Source organism: Labrus bergylta, chromosome 10, assembly GCF_963930695.1.
Source record: "Labrus bergylta chromosome 10, fLabBer1.1, whole genome shotgun sequence".
Classification (NCBI taxonomy): domain Eukaryota; kingdom Metazoa; phylum Chordata; class Actinopteri; order Labriformes; family Labridae; genus Labrus; species Labrus bergylta.
In genome coordinates, this window is record NC_089204.1 from 20,455,479 (window position 1) to 20,472,929 (window position 17,451).

A 17,451-nucleotide genomic window follows, 5' to 3' on the forward strand; every position below is an offset into this window, starting at 1 on the left:
TCTCTTGATAGTATTAATGACAGGTACAGCCGCCTCCTTGCTTATTTTCATTTTCATCCTCATGTGATGGGGGTCGATCCGTTCCCTCAGTCTCACCCAGCTCCCCTGCAGCCTTGATGTCGATGTTGTCGTAGCCACTGCCGATGCGGATGATGATGCGCAGCGCCTTGAACTTCTCTAGGTCTTCTCTGGTCAGGGTGATGGTGTGGTACATCATGGCCCCCACGGCTTCATTCAGCACCTAAAGGAGATGAGAAAAAAAATACTCAGTGTTAACTACCTTAATACAGCAGTATTTTTACTTACATCACATTTATGTGCAACAAATGTTAGACCATATAAATCTGTGTTAATGTAATAAATAAAGTAATAGTATTGTTTAATCAATAACATCCCTGCATTCATATTGAGACAGTTTTTCCAAGACCGAGCGTTACGAGAGCACCGACATGGAGCCAACATGAACGAGAAAGCCTCTAAAAACTTTTTTGAACCTAAGTTATGTCCGCTGCTCTTCATCTAAATGCAAATTGATTGTTTATTTGTTCTCTAAAATATGAGTGGTTGACTGTGTGTTTATAATGAGTGTTTGCCAAAGCTGGTTTCAGTCACACTGTCACTCAAGCTGATTGCAAACAAGGTTGGAGTGATTGCAGGCAAGGCTGTAAAGTAGACTGACAGCTCCTGAGAAGCTCTGCCAGCCACAGCTGCAAAAGAACAGGTTTAAATCCACAATTCCCTAACTGAATTAAAGTAATCCAGCCAGATTAGTATAGCCACGAATTTCCATACACTTCCTTTTTTTTTCTTTATTGGAGCTAGCTGTAGTAAGAAGTAGAAGAAAGCTAAATCCAAGGTTAGAGCTCTCCTGTTGTGTTAATCTCATTACTTTAGAGAAACAGGCCAGCAGCAGACTTTGCTGGAGAAGATGCTGTAAAATGACACAGAATGAATCAACAGCAGACTGTTGATCCAGAGAAGAGAGAAAGGTTACATGAAGCAGAAAAGAGTGAGCAAATGGGTTATTTGAATTGAGTTAATTAGTTAAAAAAAATTAAAATCTCTCTGCAGTGAGCTGGCATGTCACGACGTGTGCACCTCCAAGTATGGAATCATGAATATTGCAAAGGTCAAAAAGCCCGTTATGAAAGAAACACACTGCACTTAGTCCACCGAGTGAAATTTTACAGACTTTTAAAGAAGTACCCTAAAACAACATGGCCATTCATTTATTATTCAAGAGGGAGTTTCATATGAGGAACTTAGAACAAGAACTAGTGTTGTAGTGCTCAGAATCTGTCTTGGTCACAAGACCACTTTTTGAAGGTCTTGGTCTCGTCTTGGAATCAAAAGCATTTTTACTCGGTCCTGTCTCTGTCTCAGACTTGGCAGACTCTGGATTTGAAATCAAAGACTGGTCAAGACCACCACTGATAGGCTATTTTCCCACGCCACTACTGTCATTAAAAGGAAAATGCCCCTTTCTAGACAACAAATGACTTCAATTAATTTGAAGTTTTTGTGGATGGAGACTACAGGAGGAGCAACACCTGAAAAATCTTAAATTTTAGCAAGCCTATTCACTATTTAATGAAGTCACATGAACCTGACGAATCCAAAGAAACATGTTATTTTTAGATATACATAATGTATATAAACATTTTTTTATCAACACTAGTCAGGTTAATGTGGCTTTCAATAAGTTTAATAACATATTATTCACCAAAAGTTAGAGGAACAAACTTGGAGTTTTTTTTGCATAATAGTGCTTTGAAAACGAAAGTGAAATCTTGTTGTGATTTTTTTTATTGATATTTATGAAATTGGTCTTGACTCTGTCTCGATCCAGTTGGCTAAATGGTGCTGTTAAAGGCTCGGAAAGCCAAACAAAGTGTGGGATTAACATTTTGAAACAGTTACAGGTTTGGTTTGGTTTAGGAAAGATAACTGTTTTGGAAGAAAAAAAAATGTATATGTAAAATGTACATTGATTTTTACAGTCCACGTATATGAGGCTCATGTTTTCTTAGCTGAAATAAGAACGTGGCTCTGGAGAGAAATAGCCTCTGAGCTAAAGTCATGAAGTTAAATTCAGGGGAAATGTCTCCTAGCCAATCACAGCATGGGAAAAAAAACATGACACGGTCGATTAGTGACTGTTAAAGGTGTTAGAAGACGTAAATGTTATGAAAATTAATGAGGCAAGCTGTCTACCGCTACTACTGTCTTTAAAGGATAATTATTCTTCCTAACCAACACTTGGTGACCTCGTCAAAAACAGTACCCAGCTATTCCTTTAGATAGATAGATATATAGATACTTTTATGATCACCAAATATGTGTATATAATATAAAACATTGTTTGATAAACTAACAAACCATGAGCACATCATTTAACAGAGTCCTGTTGAACTTTATGCACCTTTCTGTGTGGGGATCAGTTGATGCCGTGTTGTGCCGTGGATTAATCAAGGTTAACACTTCAATAAAATGGTCTACAGCGGGATATCTGAAAAGTCATGAGGAAACAATGACTGATTTCAGCCTCAGTCATTTGTTAAATATTTCCTGTCAATCACTTTGCCCCCGACTATCAGAAGGAGTCCTGAATGCCTCAATATTCACAACAATGCCTTTCTTCTCTGACGAACATGACATGCTCCATTTGACATCTTGACACCTTCTTTTAGGGAGAAACTGTTTCTTTCCTAAATCATATTCTCAACAGGGTTTGACACTTCTAGAACAATTTTTGCTCGTCACTAAAACAGCAGCACTCAAAAAAAATTAAACGGTGGATAATGATTTAGCGTTTAAAGACACTTGAAAAAAACACACCACTTTTTATCATCCTGCAAATCAACAACACTTGCATGACTTTCCCATGACTTTCCTTTTGTTTAGTTAATACACCACAAGTCTTTTCTAATAAGTGTCTTTGAGAGCACAATAAAACACTAATCACAGCAATTTTGCAGGTCCCTACTGGCTCTGTGATTCCTTAAATAACAAACCCACATCCACACAGTAAATATAAAAAGACAGCAGAGTGTTTGTGTTTGCTTGTTTGGTGTTTATTGTTTGTTTAGTTATGTGTGTGTGCAGTCCTTCACTTCTAAAAACCTGCAGCACGTCGGTTGGGAAGTGTGTAAAGTGTGTGTGTGCTGTTTGCCCCATCTGTACCCTGTGCTGTGCTCTTATAGTTGTGGGAATGCTGCCAACATCGATCCTCCCAGATGGGTCCTCAGTATGTGTAATGTGTAACTACGAGAGCATCTTTTTAGATGGAGACTGATTGTGTTGTGTGTGTGTGTGTGTGTGTGTGTGTGTGTGTGTGTTTGACATGAATTCATAACTGACAGCGGTTTTCAGAATAAGAGGAAAGGGGGGATTTTCAATTGTTTCAAGCAGAGCCTTTCCTTTTCTTGATTTGAGTCTTAAGACACCAAACCTCCATCCCAGATTGTTAAATTGCTGCAGCTTGGCTCTGGCGTTAAAAGGCAGTAAAAGAAGACAAATGTTTCACCCACTCTGGCTGGGAACAATTACACTGCATTTCTATTAGCAGCCTCCTCCTCCTCCTTATTTAACAAAGCAGCACTTCAGCACCCAGCGGGATTAGAGTCAGTGATGAAACCATTAGAGGTGAACTGGGAGACAGTAAGAAGCCAGTGGGCTGAAATATTATTAAAACATCACAGAGGAAGAGACACAGTAAGAGGAAATAGAGGATTCTTTTTCACTCAAGTGAAGGCAAATTATTCCACACACACTTTCAAAAATCATGTTGAGTCAGTGTTACAGAGTGTGTGGGCCTGCTTTTAAGTCCATGTAGACACTTCCAGTATTTCCACCACAACTATTGTTGCAGCAGACAGACTACAAAACAATGTGCTCTGGCTTTTCTGACCCTTTCTCCATTTGTATGCTGCTTGCACATCAATACAAACTATGATATGTGAGAGTGAACCAGGACTGTAAAACAGCAAAAGCAGTAGTGGCTTATTGTTGAAAATGTCTAGTAAAAATGTTTTTGGCATCACAGTTCATTTTGGTTCTTTGATGTCAATTCAATTCACATTTTATTGATTACATTCACAGTTATATATAGAACAACGCATAATGAAATGATCTTGGTACCAGTCCAGCCAAGGAAATATAAACACTCATTCTATTCATTTGTGTCTATTTTAGTTGTTTCTTTAACTTACTTCCACTTATATGAAGTTGCATTATATTTAGCATTATCTATTTTTCTTACTGATACAAACCGGGGCTTCTGAACGGCTGTTTTCATACCTTTTCATGTATCTCCTGTGTGGACTGGGCATCACAGAAAGCCACGGTTGCCAGGTCTTTGAGGATTGGCATCTCCACGGTGCAGTCGCGGCCATCCAGCAGCGCCACCAGGGGGCGCGGGTGCATAGGCCCATTCATAATCTGGGGCCGAATACCTGCAGAGACAGAGAAAGAGAGGAGTGTGAGTTAATTATTTATGTCTGGCACACACACACACACACACACACACACACACACACACACACACACAGAGTCAAAGTGAGCTGCAGAAGCGGCTCTAACATTGTAAGAAAATTCCTCCCAGCAGCAGGAAGTGTTTACCCAAGCTAAAACTGTGTGTTTTGTTTGTGTGCGACACACACACACCTATACACACACACCTGAGGATGTGTAGCTCTCTACTTTTTAGTACCATCATCATCTCCCTTACCTGGCAACACTGGTCGATACCACACACACATGCACACTCAAAGACACACTACGATGATATGCATGCCCCCCCCCCCCCCCCCTTCTTTCTCACTGCTATCCACACTGTTACCAGGCAACAGGTCCTTTCACCCCATGAGGTCATCACCTCCATTATCCTATCATCGTAAAGCTGGCAGGCCTTCAGTGTGTGCCACTGTATCTGTGTAAGTGTGTGTATGCACAGTTTAAAACCCTTAACAGACCCGGCTTTGTTCGGACCAACAAATGAGGAGGATCAGCAAGTATTCAGTGACCACATCACATTTGTCCTTCCGATGTGAGTTTTTTATTTATCTTTCCGTCTTTCTCCTCACCTCCTTATTGGGTTGTAATTATTGACTTTGTGGGCTATAATGACAGCTGGAAACTAGAAATGCTCCAGTATTGATGAGTCCTGAGTGTCATGCTTGACTGATTCCTCTGACTCTCCTCAGACTGTGTGAAATGTATTTCCTTAAAATCAATGTGAAGCTCTCATAAAGTTGATGTAAAAAAAAAAAACGGTGTGATCGTGAGGGACAAACTCTGACAGCGAGGAGCCAAATTCCACTAAAAAAAAAAAAAAAAAAAAAAAAAAGGAAAAAGGAGAGAGGGAGTAGAAAAGCAGAAAGCGGGGGTCCAGACTCCACCACTCTCTGGCTCCCTGCTGCCTGTTGTCATGGTGATTAGAGGATTTGGGCAGGATTATGAAATATTTTATTTAGTGACATCTGCGCTGCTGGAGAGGACATCCAAAGCCTGCTCGCTCAGTGTCTGTCTTTGAAGTCTTCAGATTTTGGGAAGCAAGGACGGTGTTTGTGACCTACACAACGACAACATGCTAGCATATGCGCTTTAACAGGATCACAGGCCTTCGACGGAGAAAACAAATACAAAAGGAGGACGTAAATGTAGCAGAGTTTCAGTTAACTGTACTTCAATTCCGCAGCTGTAGGCTCTTTATTTTGTCCACTGAGTAAAATCACAAAGGTTGCATTGATTATCCAACTTTGATCTAAGTTTAAGGTGGTATTTACTGGTACAAGTCTACAATTTAAAGAGGAATTAAAAAATAAAATGAGACTGTTACTGAGAGTGAGGGGATTCTACATGGATGCAACAGTTCTGCAAAATGAAAGAGCAGTTTGCCATGACGGTGGCTTTAATAGCATTTGGGAAGAAGGGCAAGGTCAGGAAAAAAGAAGAGCTGAAACAAAAAATTGCTTTTCACAATCCGAATGAAGCAAGAGTAGAACTGTCGGTTAGAAATGCCGTCTGATGTTTCAAGCAGGATGTCAATAGAATCTGATCACACCGTGCCCACACAGGCTCGAAGAAGCAAATTGGATTCAATTTGGATTTTCTCATTCTTAACAAATGACAGCCATGTTGTCCTTTTCATTGAGTAAAACAAACAGTACCACTTGTGACAGCATCATGTTACATTTCATTTTTACATCCAAATGAATGTAGACTGAGGTTATACAAACTCGTCTAAACACAGCATGCCAGCTTTTCCGTTTGGCAGCACTACTACAACCATATGATCCCCATCTTAGTTCTGACCAGTTACACACTCCCTGGGCTATCACATCCTCTCGACATACACAGCGATACATGTAGAAATCATTATCTGGAAAGGATGCCGTTTAATTCTTTTATAGACTTGCACACACACACAAAAGCATCAATCATACATGAATAACTGACTTCCTGCATTAAAGCTGCAAGAGAAACAAGAGGTAACAGAGGAGAAGTTCAAAAAATGATTGTTGTGTCTGTGTGATTTACACATCCAGCTTTGACAATCACACAACCTTCATCGCCATCGGGATATGAGCATTTATTTAAGATAACCACATTGTAAAAGTTTGAATTCATCCCCTTAAATTAGAGGATTTATTAAATAGAAACAAGTAACACTCAGCATGGCATCATTGAACCTATTGGATGGAGGCCGGGGTATAATGAGCATGTTTCACACCGTTCTGAAGCAGTCAGATGTTAGCTAGCAGCTACGCTCAGTTGAGTTAAAAGCCAGTTTGGATGCAATTTTGAATCGCAAGTTGCATATATTTTCCCCGTCGTGCAGCCCTACTTAGTTAGTACCAATCTGGAAAGCTGTGTCAACATCTCTCGTCTTGCTCTCCGTTTCTTTCACGCGTGGTTAAACCACACTGAGACATTCTGGACACGAGAGATTGAGACGTGCGGCAAATAATCTCTGCAAGCAGTTTACCAATCAGGAAATGAAAAATGAAGAGCAGGAGAGGAGAGGAGAGACGCAGTAAGAAAAAGGAAGTGGAGAGAAGAACAGTCTAGTCTCAGTGGTTTGAAAGAAACCTTGAGTGTGTTTGAATCATCACATCCCTGAAGTGATTTCCCTTCAACTGAACTAAAAGACATTTCTCATCTTAAAACCTAGATGGGCTTTTGAAGGACCACACAAATGATTTCCCACTCGTCAGGAGGACAAACTGCTTATGGTACGTTTCTTTTGGTCTGAAGTTGGAAATTGCGGGTTGCCAGTCGAATATGTCATCAGGAACAACCTCCTCCCCCCCCCCCCCCCCCCCCGTTGTGTCTTCTTCTTTTTTTTTTGGGCTCTGTAGTAATACAGTTCTCCTTATGATGTCATACTGATGTAATCAGCGTTACCTCAGATCATGTTTAAGAATGCATATTGGCAAACAAAAAGCAAGGATTCAAAAAAAATAACTGTGGTGTGTAATTCAAAAAGTTCTGGACAGTAAGGAGACCGAGGATGAGAGTCACTTTCCAACTGTGATTAAAAAACTAATTATTATCTATTTTCTTATCACAGCCGTTAACAGTATTATTATATTGTGGCAGATATCGTAAAAAAAAGCATAACTTCATAAAAGCCTAAACTGCATATTAAAAAGAGAAAAGAACAAAGGTGCAGAAGAAGAAAAAGGTTAAAAGAAGACGTGACCTCAATTTTGTCGAGAGTATAAACTGAAATCGTTTATTAGTCTCATTGGGGGGACTCGTGTGTGTGTGTGTGTGTGTGTGTGTGTGTGTGTGTGTGTGTGTGTGTGTGTGTGTGTGTGTGTGTGTCTGTGTGTGTGTGTGTGTGTGTGTGTGGGGGGGGGATGTATCTTAAGTGTGTGTTAGCAATTAAAGGGGGGGGGGGAGGGTGGGCTGCTCGCCAAACACACCTGTGGCTCCTCAGCTCTCCTCATCACACTCCTGCAGAGTTCATTATCACAGCTCAGACTGACAGAGGAACAAACTACTTCCATCATCTCCAACAGTCGCACACCGAGGCAATGTATCGCCTCTCAAAACTGACACAGCCTCGTGTGCTCACATTTCAACACACACACACACACACACACACACACACACACACACAAACGAACACTCTGGACACAGAATGACTCGCTTGCACTGACCACACAAAGACAAGATGAAGCTGGTGGAAAAAGCAGCATCACTTGTAGGAAGTAGGTCAAAATGCTGTTGATTAATTATTTCCTGATGGCTAATAGCCTTCCCCCGCGCCTAATAAGGCAGAACGTGGCACCGCATTTAACACATGATGTATCAGCGGATAATTAACGCCTAACAAGGCTCTTAATGAGCCTCTTAATGACCGGGATACCTGGACGGTGATTAGTAGGAGCTCGTTGGGTTTTGGAGAGAGCGGTCTGAAGCTTTCCTCATTTAAAAAACATGAGAGCATGTTTGTCTTACATGAGACATTTGTTTGTTTTGTATCGAATCTAAATGGAGTGCATGTTTAAAGCATGAACGAACCACACTGTCTCTGAATAAAGATATAACGCACTGTGTAGAAAAGGTGTTGTTGACCCACCACCACCCCCCCCCCCCCTCCCCGCCCCTCGGGGACCGACTGTCTCATCAAAGTTAATGCGTTTGGGGGCTTTAGTGTCTCGCCTCAGACTTTAAGAAGGACACTTCACTACATTTCTTACTGCCAGAGCAGGTGGAGCAGTTAAGATAGAAGAGCTGATCTCCAGAGTACTAATAATCATGACACAAATGCTGCGTTCAAGTCAAGGTTGGTAGTAGGAATTTCCCAGTTTTTAAAATTCACCACAGAGACAACCAATCAGTTCTGCTATTATTAATATGTAATATGAAGTCTTCCACAATGTATGATGTCAGCGCAGGTCGACTGTATTATAAAGTCTATGTCTAATGACCACAGGGTTTATTTATTGACCTGTGTAGAATATTACCGAGAGAATGATCTTGCAGCTGCATCGATTGGTAATTATAAGTCATCTGTTGATGTTATGGCTGGGCACTGAAATAAATTGTTTCGGTTCCCTTGTGTCTGTCTCTTCCAGTTGATTAACTTAAGAAAACAAAGCACATTTCACATCCATCATTATCAAATGATGGATGTGAAGAAGGTTCTAAAACTATTATTCACCATTCCAAGAAAAAGTAATAGACTCCCAACAGCTTTCGATGAGTCAACGAGTCAACGAGTCGGCTGGTAAATTCTGGATATATTAACTGAAAAAGGGGCCCAACAGCTGCATCATAAGTGTGTGTCTTTGATCATGTATTTACATTTGGTGTGTCAGTCTATGACGACTCCAGTTGGAAGTAGTATTCTCTCACCAAATCCCTCACCCTACCTCATTTTAACTGTCTAACATACCCATTACTTTAAACCTTTGCTTTTGAAACTCTTTTACGTGTTTTTACGTATTTGAGTTGATAAGAGGACAATAAAGGGTATTAAATCACATCATATTAGAACGTGTTGTGTCAAATTGTATCAAATTTATCTCCATCTTAATTGGCTTTAAGACAGTTAAATACAGGATTAAAAACAAAGAAATAATCTAACGTCTATGTATAGAAACGATCACACTTCTTCCTGATGGTCACATCTGAAGATCATATACAGATGTCAGTATTAAATGTGTCACAACCAGTTTAAAATGTACTAATTCCCAGTACGGTTGACAATAAAAACTGATCATGCATTTTTCTTTAATCCACTTTTCTTTTTAGTTCAGTTGTCTTGCGGTTTTCTTTTTCTCTCCGTTTATATCCCCCCTTTTCCTCTCTCCCTGCTCTTGCCTGGTTTGGCACCAGCCCGGAGAGTTTGGCGGCAACTTGCAAGCTTTCCTGCTCGGCATGCAGACCCACCAAAGCCAGAACTTTCCCTGTCCAAACACAGACCCACCCAACACCAGGCAGAACAACCAGACTCACTTTTAATGCACCATGGAGCCATTTTTCAAGAGCCTCCTTGCTGTTACATAAACCTCTGTGAGCAGTAGAGTCAACATGACTAAAGATGGTTTACATTAGGCAGGAAAATACTTTGGCTTCAGTCCTTGGGATGAAAAAATGCAAATTGCGTGTGTCAATTTCCTGTTATTGTACCAAAAGTATTTATCAAAGCTCAACTCAGCATTGTCCGCGAGCCAGAAAATAATAAAGAAACAAAGCCAAACAGCTTGAGTCACAAAATCTTATCTGTGCTCAATGTGACAACAGACCCTCAAAGGGCATGAGCTGTTACAACCCTGAGGGGAAGTGTGATGGGACGAAAAGTTGATATCGTCCTTTAGCCAACGCTAATCGCTAACTTGATCAGTCTACAGGAAGTTTGAAAACTTTTGGCAGAGCTGGCAGGAGCGTACTTTCAACCACAAATGGATTACAGATGTTCTAAACTGAAAGGACTTTTTGGATTCTGACAACACAAATAGAAGTAATCTTTTAAAACAGTCGAGGAAAATAAATAAAAGGAGCACATAGGAAAGAGTCTCTCCTTGGCGAATGTGACCTGGCGTTTAATTCTCCCATTTGGAAGCGGCGATTCTGGAGGAGCGGCACAGAAAAATCGTAAGCCAGAAGCTGTGAGTCAGGATCTTTTTTCCTCAATAGAGCCCAAACAATCAATTAAACAAAAAAAAAAGAGCCTTAGCTCAAATCTGTGGTTTGGGAGACCTGTCTTTAAATTGGCACAGCTCTGTGTAGGTTATCTTTACTGCTCAGGCACTGCTTCAGTGTTTGTGGGTTTTGTGGTTTCATGGATCTCTGATGTGGCTTGGTTGGTTTACAAAGACTTTCCTTTGAAAGGTAGTACATTCCCTTTAGATTTACTTGTGGTTTGTTTGTGAGGCTTTTACACACTTTGTGTAAAAAGTGAAATGGTCCACTTTGGGACTGCAGAGTCGCATTGGCTTACCTGCACTATTGTGATTCCCTGAACAATTTCACTGTGTTCTCAGCCTATCTCTGATCTCTGTTAACAGCCTTCTGGGACACTTTAGAATCCTCAACTCACAGAGGAGTGTCACACTTTACAGACTCTTTTATGTCTTCATGTCTTTTGTCAACTGACTCTATATTTCAGGTGACTTCTTTAACAAAAATCCTCACCACCCACCAGCTCATTCTTTTCCCTCTGCTCATTTCCAGAGGTGATGAAATGCACCTCAATAACTCAAACTGGTGTGATATGTGCCATGGACGCTCCCACGCCGGTCCCTGCATCAGTGGAACAATAAAAATCTGCAAAAACAAAAGGAAGTGAGGAAGATTTTCCATGGCACGATGATGTCAGGGCCACGGCGGCGGTCGCTGAGTTCACAGTGAGCTTTCGGAGAAAAAAAAAAAACTACTCTGCCGTTGACGCGGAGCCAAGATGGGCTCAACGGGGCTTAGGACCAACAGCTGGTTCTGGTTACCTAGCAACTCCCAAGCTGGGGGGCCTCAGCGATGGGATGGTCAGAAAGTGAGAGGAGGAGGAGGAGGGGGGGTTGAGGTGATCTTTTTTTTTTTGTTGCCCAAAGTGAAGAGAGAAAGAGCTTAATTTTGTCCAATCATGCCCCCAAAAGGCAACATACCAAAGGGGCTGCCCAACCTGGCAACTGAAACATGGAGTCTAAGCACAAGTGGCACAATCAGTGTTTTTCTGCAGCATTTTCAAGGGAGGCATCAGGACTAGGCTCAGCTGCAAACACACACACACACACACAGAATTTGGCTGCACTTAGCTTCACACACACCCACAGATGATAGCCAGTAATGATCAGCAATTATTAGGGATGTCACACATTCTGTTGAGTAAAATGTTCAAGGGCATTCACAGCTTTCAATGCCAATGCACCCTTTTCTCACTTCTTTAGCTGCTGGTTGTGTATGTCCACCTGCATGCTACTTACAATATTAAAAAAAAAAAAAAAACAACAACTATGTTACAAGCTGAAGACATGTTAACAGAAATTCGGCGCCGTTATTCTTGGGAGTGTCTACTTTCTTGAGTGTGTTTACGATCCCCTGGCATCTGTAGAAAAAAAAAAAAGGGGGGAGGTGTAATCTTTTATTTGGCAGACTTGCCTTCTCCGAGCCCCCATCGGACCCTATCAGCGCACGACTACACCGCCGCCTACCCGGGCCTGTCTCTTGTTCCACTATGTGGACACACAAAGACCTTGTTTGTCCTCCCCCTGCCTGCCCTCCTCAAAAACTGATCACCACCCAAACGCCCAGCCAAGAGGGGCGAGGGAGGGGATTAGATAAAAGGTGGGGTTGGAGGATAAGAGAAGGGAGAAATTACATGTTGTAGTGTGAGAGAAGAGGAGATGGAGCGAGAGAGAGGAAGAAAGAAAGCGGGGGGGGGGGGGGGGACACACAAGCTGACATAAAGATATCACAGGTGGTGTCAGCTGTAAATACAACACAAAGTGAATGAGGGGAGCATCCATCCATCACCAGCTCCTCTTTAAACGTTGCCTTTTGTGCTTTGCCAGCACGGCCTAAAAGCAATTGGGGTCCTGAGACAAAAGCAGCTGTCAGAGCTGATGAACAGCGGACCCGGCTTTTACTTTGTGCACGCACACACGCACACACACACACACACACACACACACACACACACACACACACACACACACACACACACAAGTGAGTGTTTGAGGTCTGTAACATGTATACACACTAACATGGCAGAAAAGGGAGAAAAAGAGTCAGTCATTTTCAGTCACAACCATCCACAAAAACTGAGATTATGGACACGACATTTCAGGAAAAAAAAACAAAAAACAAACTTCTTAAAAATCAAATCCCACAGACAATATTATGAGAATTTTAGATCTGGCTGGGTGTTTTAAACCATTGTTGTCTGTATATTTATTTGTCCCAGAGAACATAAAAGTTATATTTTCAGCTCTGAAAGGAAACAACTCACGATTACAATTATTCTACAGCAAATGCAGTCATTTTGCGACTGCGACGCTAATAAAAAGTGCAATTACTAGTTGCTGATTATGATGACAACTCCCACTACAATTAAACTTCACTGTTATATTCCAAATTATATAGTCAAAGCAAATTCCCCCCCCCCAGTATATTGATGCTTCGTATTATCATTGTTTGTTGCTTTGCATTAAGCTGATAGATCCGCAAATAACAAACCAATCTTTTCTCATTTTAATGCCGGAAATCACATTCTGTGGCAGGCAGCGTTTACACCTGATAACAACCATTAACACTTTCACACACAGCCACTCGATGCCCATTCTTCTGAGACCTTTGACCCTTTAAATGACAACCCTTCCTCTCTCACCCTCCCCTCTGTGCAGCACAGCTCTGTGGCTTCAAACCGCAAAGGAAACACTGACACACACTCACATGGGTGCTCGCCCTCGTGCACACACACAGTTTTCATGACACACTCCATTGCAAAAACATAAGAGGCTCATTAGCCTTAAAGCCAAATCCAACTCTCACCCCCCCACCCCCCCAACAAACCTCCAACCCTCCTCCTCCACCCTCGACCTCTCGCCATGAAACACACCACAGCTTTTTGTTATTACCCTTGATGAATACATGCAGATAGAAAAACACGGATGCAAAAGACAATGTGAAGCGTGCTCCTTGCCTGGGAAATGCTGTCTCCACATTCTTCAAATCAGGAGCTGCACATGGTGGAGGAAATGTAGTGGAGAGGGATATAAAAAAAAAAAAAAAAGATATAAGAAGAAGTGGGGTAAGGATGGGGGAGATTCTCCCTCCCCCCGTCTTCTCTTACTCTCCCACACTGCTCGTTTCCAAATTTGTCCTCCTTCGTCACCTCACCCCCAAGACCTCCATTTCCCTTTTTTTTTTCAGACGACTGGTACTCTTTGAGAGGGGGAGGAAATAAATGGAAGGTGGCACAGGAGGGCAGTGGGTGAAGGGGAGGACTGGAGAGCGAGAACTACGATCGTCACTCCCCCCCTCTGCGCAGTGGAAGCGGTGCCTTCAACTACTTTAATCTCCAAAAGAGGGGGGAGGTAAAGAAATCTCTTTTTTTTTTTGGATCTCTACTCTTCTCGTGTGCGCTCTCCTTTTTCCCGCCTCTCCAGCCAGATCACTTGTATCTCCTCTCCTCAGCCTCTCCTCTTCTTCTTCTTCTTCTTTCTTGCTCCGTCACCCTCTTCTCTCCCTTCACGGCAGGTTTGGGCTATTCATTCAGACGTCAGGCTCACTCCGTCAGCCTTTTGTTGCGAGTCAGAGAAAGACAGAGAGAGAGAGAGAGAGAGAGAGAGAGAGAGAGAGAGAGAGAAGAAGGGGTGGGGGGAGAAAAACGGGAAAGACTGAAAAAAAAAAAAAGCCGCAAAAGCCACAGCTACGCAGGAGAAAGAAAAAGAGGGAGGCAAATAAAAGAGAAGAAGTAGAGATGGAGGGAAAAAAAAAAAACCTTGAAGAGCAGCAGTCACAGCGAGAGGTGCAGCGCGGCTGGCACACGTTCGACTCCTTCTTCCATTCTCTCCGACCTTCCCCTTCGCTCAACATATTTTCCTCCCTCTTTTTTTTTTTCCTTCCCCCTCCCTCGCTGCCTTTTTCTGTTTTATTATTTGTGATCTGGCCCTCACGATTCTTTTAGAGTGCCAGCCCCTTTCATTTTCTCTGCCCCCCCCCCCTCCCCTCCTCCTCCTCCTCCTCCTCCTCCTTTTCTCAGTCTCACTCTCTCTTGCTCCAAAACTCTCACTGCATGAGCCCAGTCTGTGATTTTGATCCGCGCTCTTTATCACAGGCACAAGTTGATCGGTTCATAACGTTCAAGGAGCCATTAGATGCCTCAATCCCAGGCTTTAACAGCGGAATGCAACATCAATACTTTTTTTTTTTTTTTTAAGGTTTTTTTTAAGGTTTTTTTTTTTTTTTTGATATTGGGGAAAGAGAGTGGGAAACAACATGCGGGGAAGGAGACACAGGCCGGATTCGAACCTGGGCCGCCCGCTCAGTGGACCACATCTTCCGCACCAACCACTAACCCAATGGCGCCCCAAACACATCAATACTTCTTATGCTTGCACAGAAGGACCAAAACTAGGTCATACAGGTGGTGCGACTCAGACCTGCACAATCTGCGAAAAATCTGCAACGTTGGATTACATTGCTTTCACATCGCCATAACAATATAATTTTGTTTAAATAAACAAATATTAAACAGTGTACCTTAGAACTCAGTTCATATCTCCATCTGCTGTTCTTCTAGTTTTACACAATACCTGCATTTCAACCTGTTTCTCCTGAGTCCAAAATAAATGCAGACAGCAGGGTTTTTTCATCACCTAATTAAAAGCAATTATTATGAGGGTAGTTGAAAGGTACCATGACCTTCCTCTAAATGCATCAAAATGGTCTGAAAGCATGGCCATTACAAAGGCTTCCATCCAATAGGATGCTGAGTGAGAAACATTGCTTGCTTATATAACAATATATTTTCAATTGCAAATTGTTTATAATGGGTAAGCGATGAAACTGTGATGTATCATGCAGCTCTAATGCTAATAAGAAAGCAAAGGATTGTGGGGCAGCTGCGGTTCAGTGGTAGAGTAAGTTGTCTCACAATTGGAAGGTATGCTGTTTGATCCCAGCCCTCGCTGTCCACATGTCAAATTGTTCTTGGACACTGAACCCCAAAATGCTCCCGATAGCAGAGCCAGTAATGGGCACTTTATATAGCATCCTCTGCCCTCTGCGTATAAATGGACGTGTGAATGGATGACTGTAATAGTAGTGCAAATGTGCTTTGAGTGGTAAAAGACTAGAAACGTGTTGTATAAGTACAAGTCCATTTACCAGAAACCAAAAAAAATAAGATAGAAATCTTGCAGTTGCCTGAATAAATCTGTTTTCCTCAGCTTCTAGTGACAATAACAAACAAAGAGTGTGTTCCTTCTCACATTCACTTGGAGTAGTTATTCTGTCTGTACTTACTGACACACACATGTTAATTTCCTCCATGTGAATTTATGGTGACACTTGGGAAAATCCACCCAAGGATCCCGAGAGCTCCGGCAGATTAACCTGTGTACTACTGCACCAGTTTGAGAGGGCAGCCCAACACTGAGCCTCTTTGACTCTGACAGACCCCTTAAAAAGGATTTTCATAAGAAGGTTAAGTCGTCTGCCCGCAGGCCGTCAGGTCAACATACCCAGACACAACACTGCTACTGCATTCACAGCATATTACCGCATGTCACTATCTATAAATCTTAGTTACCAACCACATATTTTCCTGGGAGCTCCTGACCTCTCATGTCTCGTAGGTTCCTCGGGATCATTGGTGGGGACAGCCTTCTTGCTGTGCCCCCCACCCTGTCTGTCCCTATCCTTCTTCCTGCATCTTATCCCGTCTCCCCCATCTATCCTATTTTTCAAACCCGGCGCAGCTTTGGCAGATGGCTGTTCATCATGAGTCTGGTTTAGCCCACGATCTCTGCCTCTTAAAAGGACGTTTTTTTCTTGCCACTGTTACTTTGCTAAATGTTGCTGAGTGCTGTGCTCATTGATTGGTTGAGACTGTATAGGGGAGAATGCATTCTGAATGGGAACAGTGCAGTATTTTTACTTTATAAAAGTCAAATAAGCAGGATGTTTATTGATTAGTGGATTGAGATAATTCACCTGCATCTATTTTAATAATGTTTAATCATATCATTAAATTTCATAGAACATAAAATGAAAAAAATGTAAATAAAAAATAAAATAAAAAATAAAAAATGTCATGCTTTATCAAGTGTGCAGATTTGATTTTGTTCCTTGTCTTGCATCACAGAAAAGCTGTGGACAAAAATAAATGATTGTCAAATGTTGAAGCCAAACAATTCATCAATAACCGTGAAAAGATCTACAAATTACTTTTTCTAAAGTTCCATCGGATCATCAACAATAAAACAACATTGTAAGTTGCAGCCTTCTTATTACTTAATAAATAAATGAATGAATAAGTACATGTGTAAGCTAGTAAGTTGTGTTCTACTCAGACCAATTGTGACTGGCCAGAATGATTTTTGATCTAATAAAGAAATATCCCGGTGTGATGTAGTCTTCTGTTTGTATTTACTGTAGTTCATAGTAGTGCACAGTGAGTTTAAAGAGCGCCATTGAGGATGTTTTGTTACAACACGTAACCGGAGCACTTGCACGAGGGCCTGGAGTGAAAAAAAGTCCATCATTAAAAAGAAAGCACAATATGACCTCTTATATTCACCATCCCATCTGTGATCACCATCCCACTTGTGATCTTCCCGACGTGCTGCTGCCAAATGATTGAGGTGCGAACAAGCTTGTTGGGAGCAGGGTGAGTGGAAGAAGAAGAGCAGTGAAACAAATGTGAGAGAAAGAGAGATGGCACAGCTGCAGGTGGATAACAGATGTTGATTTGGGTTTTTTGTTTTTTTTTAG

General features: G+C 41.8%; 1 protein-coding gene across 5 annotated transcripts in view; it reads right to left on the reverse strand.

The window, feature by feature from the left end:
* The window catches only part of LOC109987906 (C-terminal-binding protein 2), a 68,062-nt gene that overhangs the window by 7,400 nt on the left and 43,211 nt on the right, over positions 1-17,451 (reverse strand). For all 5 annotated transcript variants that reach the window (XR_010667029.1, XR_010667030.1, XM_065959430.1 and 2 more), the window contains 2 exons: positions 4,300-4,454; positions 97-241 (listed from right to left, as the gene is read on the reverse strand). Coding sequence is in view for 3 of the 5 variants with exons in the window: in XM_065959430.1 (XP_065815502.1) it covers positions 97-241; positions 4,300-4,454 (300 nt within the window). In the remaining 2 variants the exon portion in view is untranslated. The remainder of the gene's footprint in view (positions 1-96; positions 242-4,299; positions 4,455-17,451) is intronic.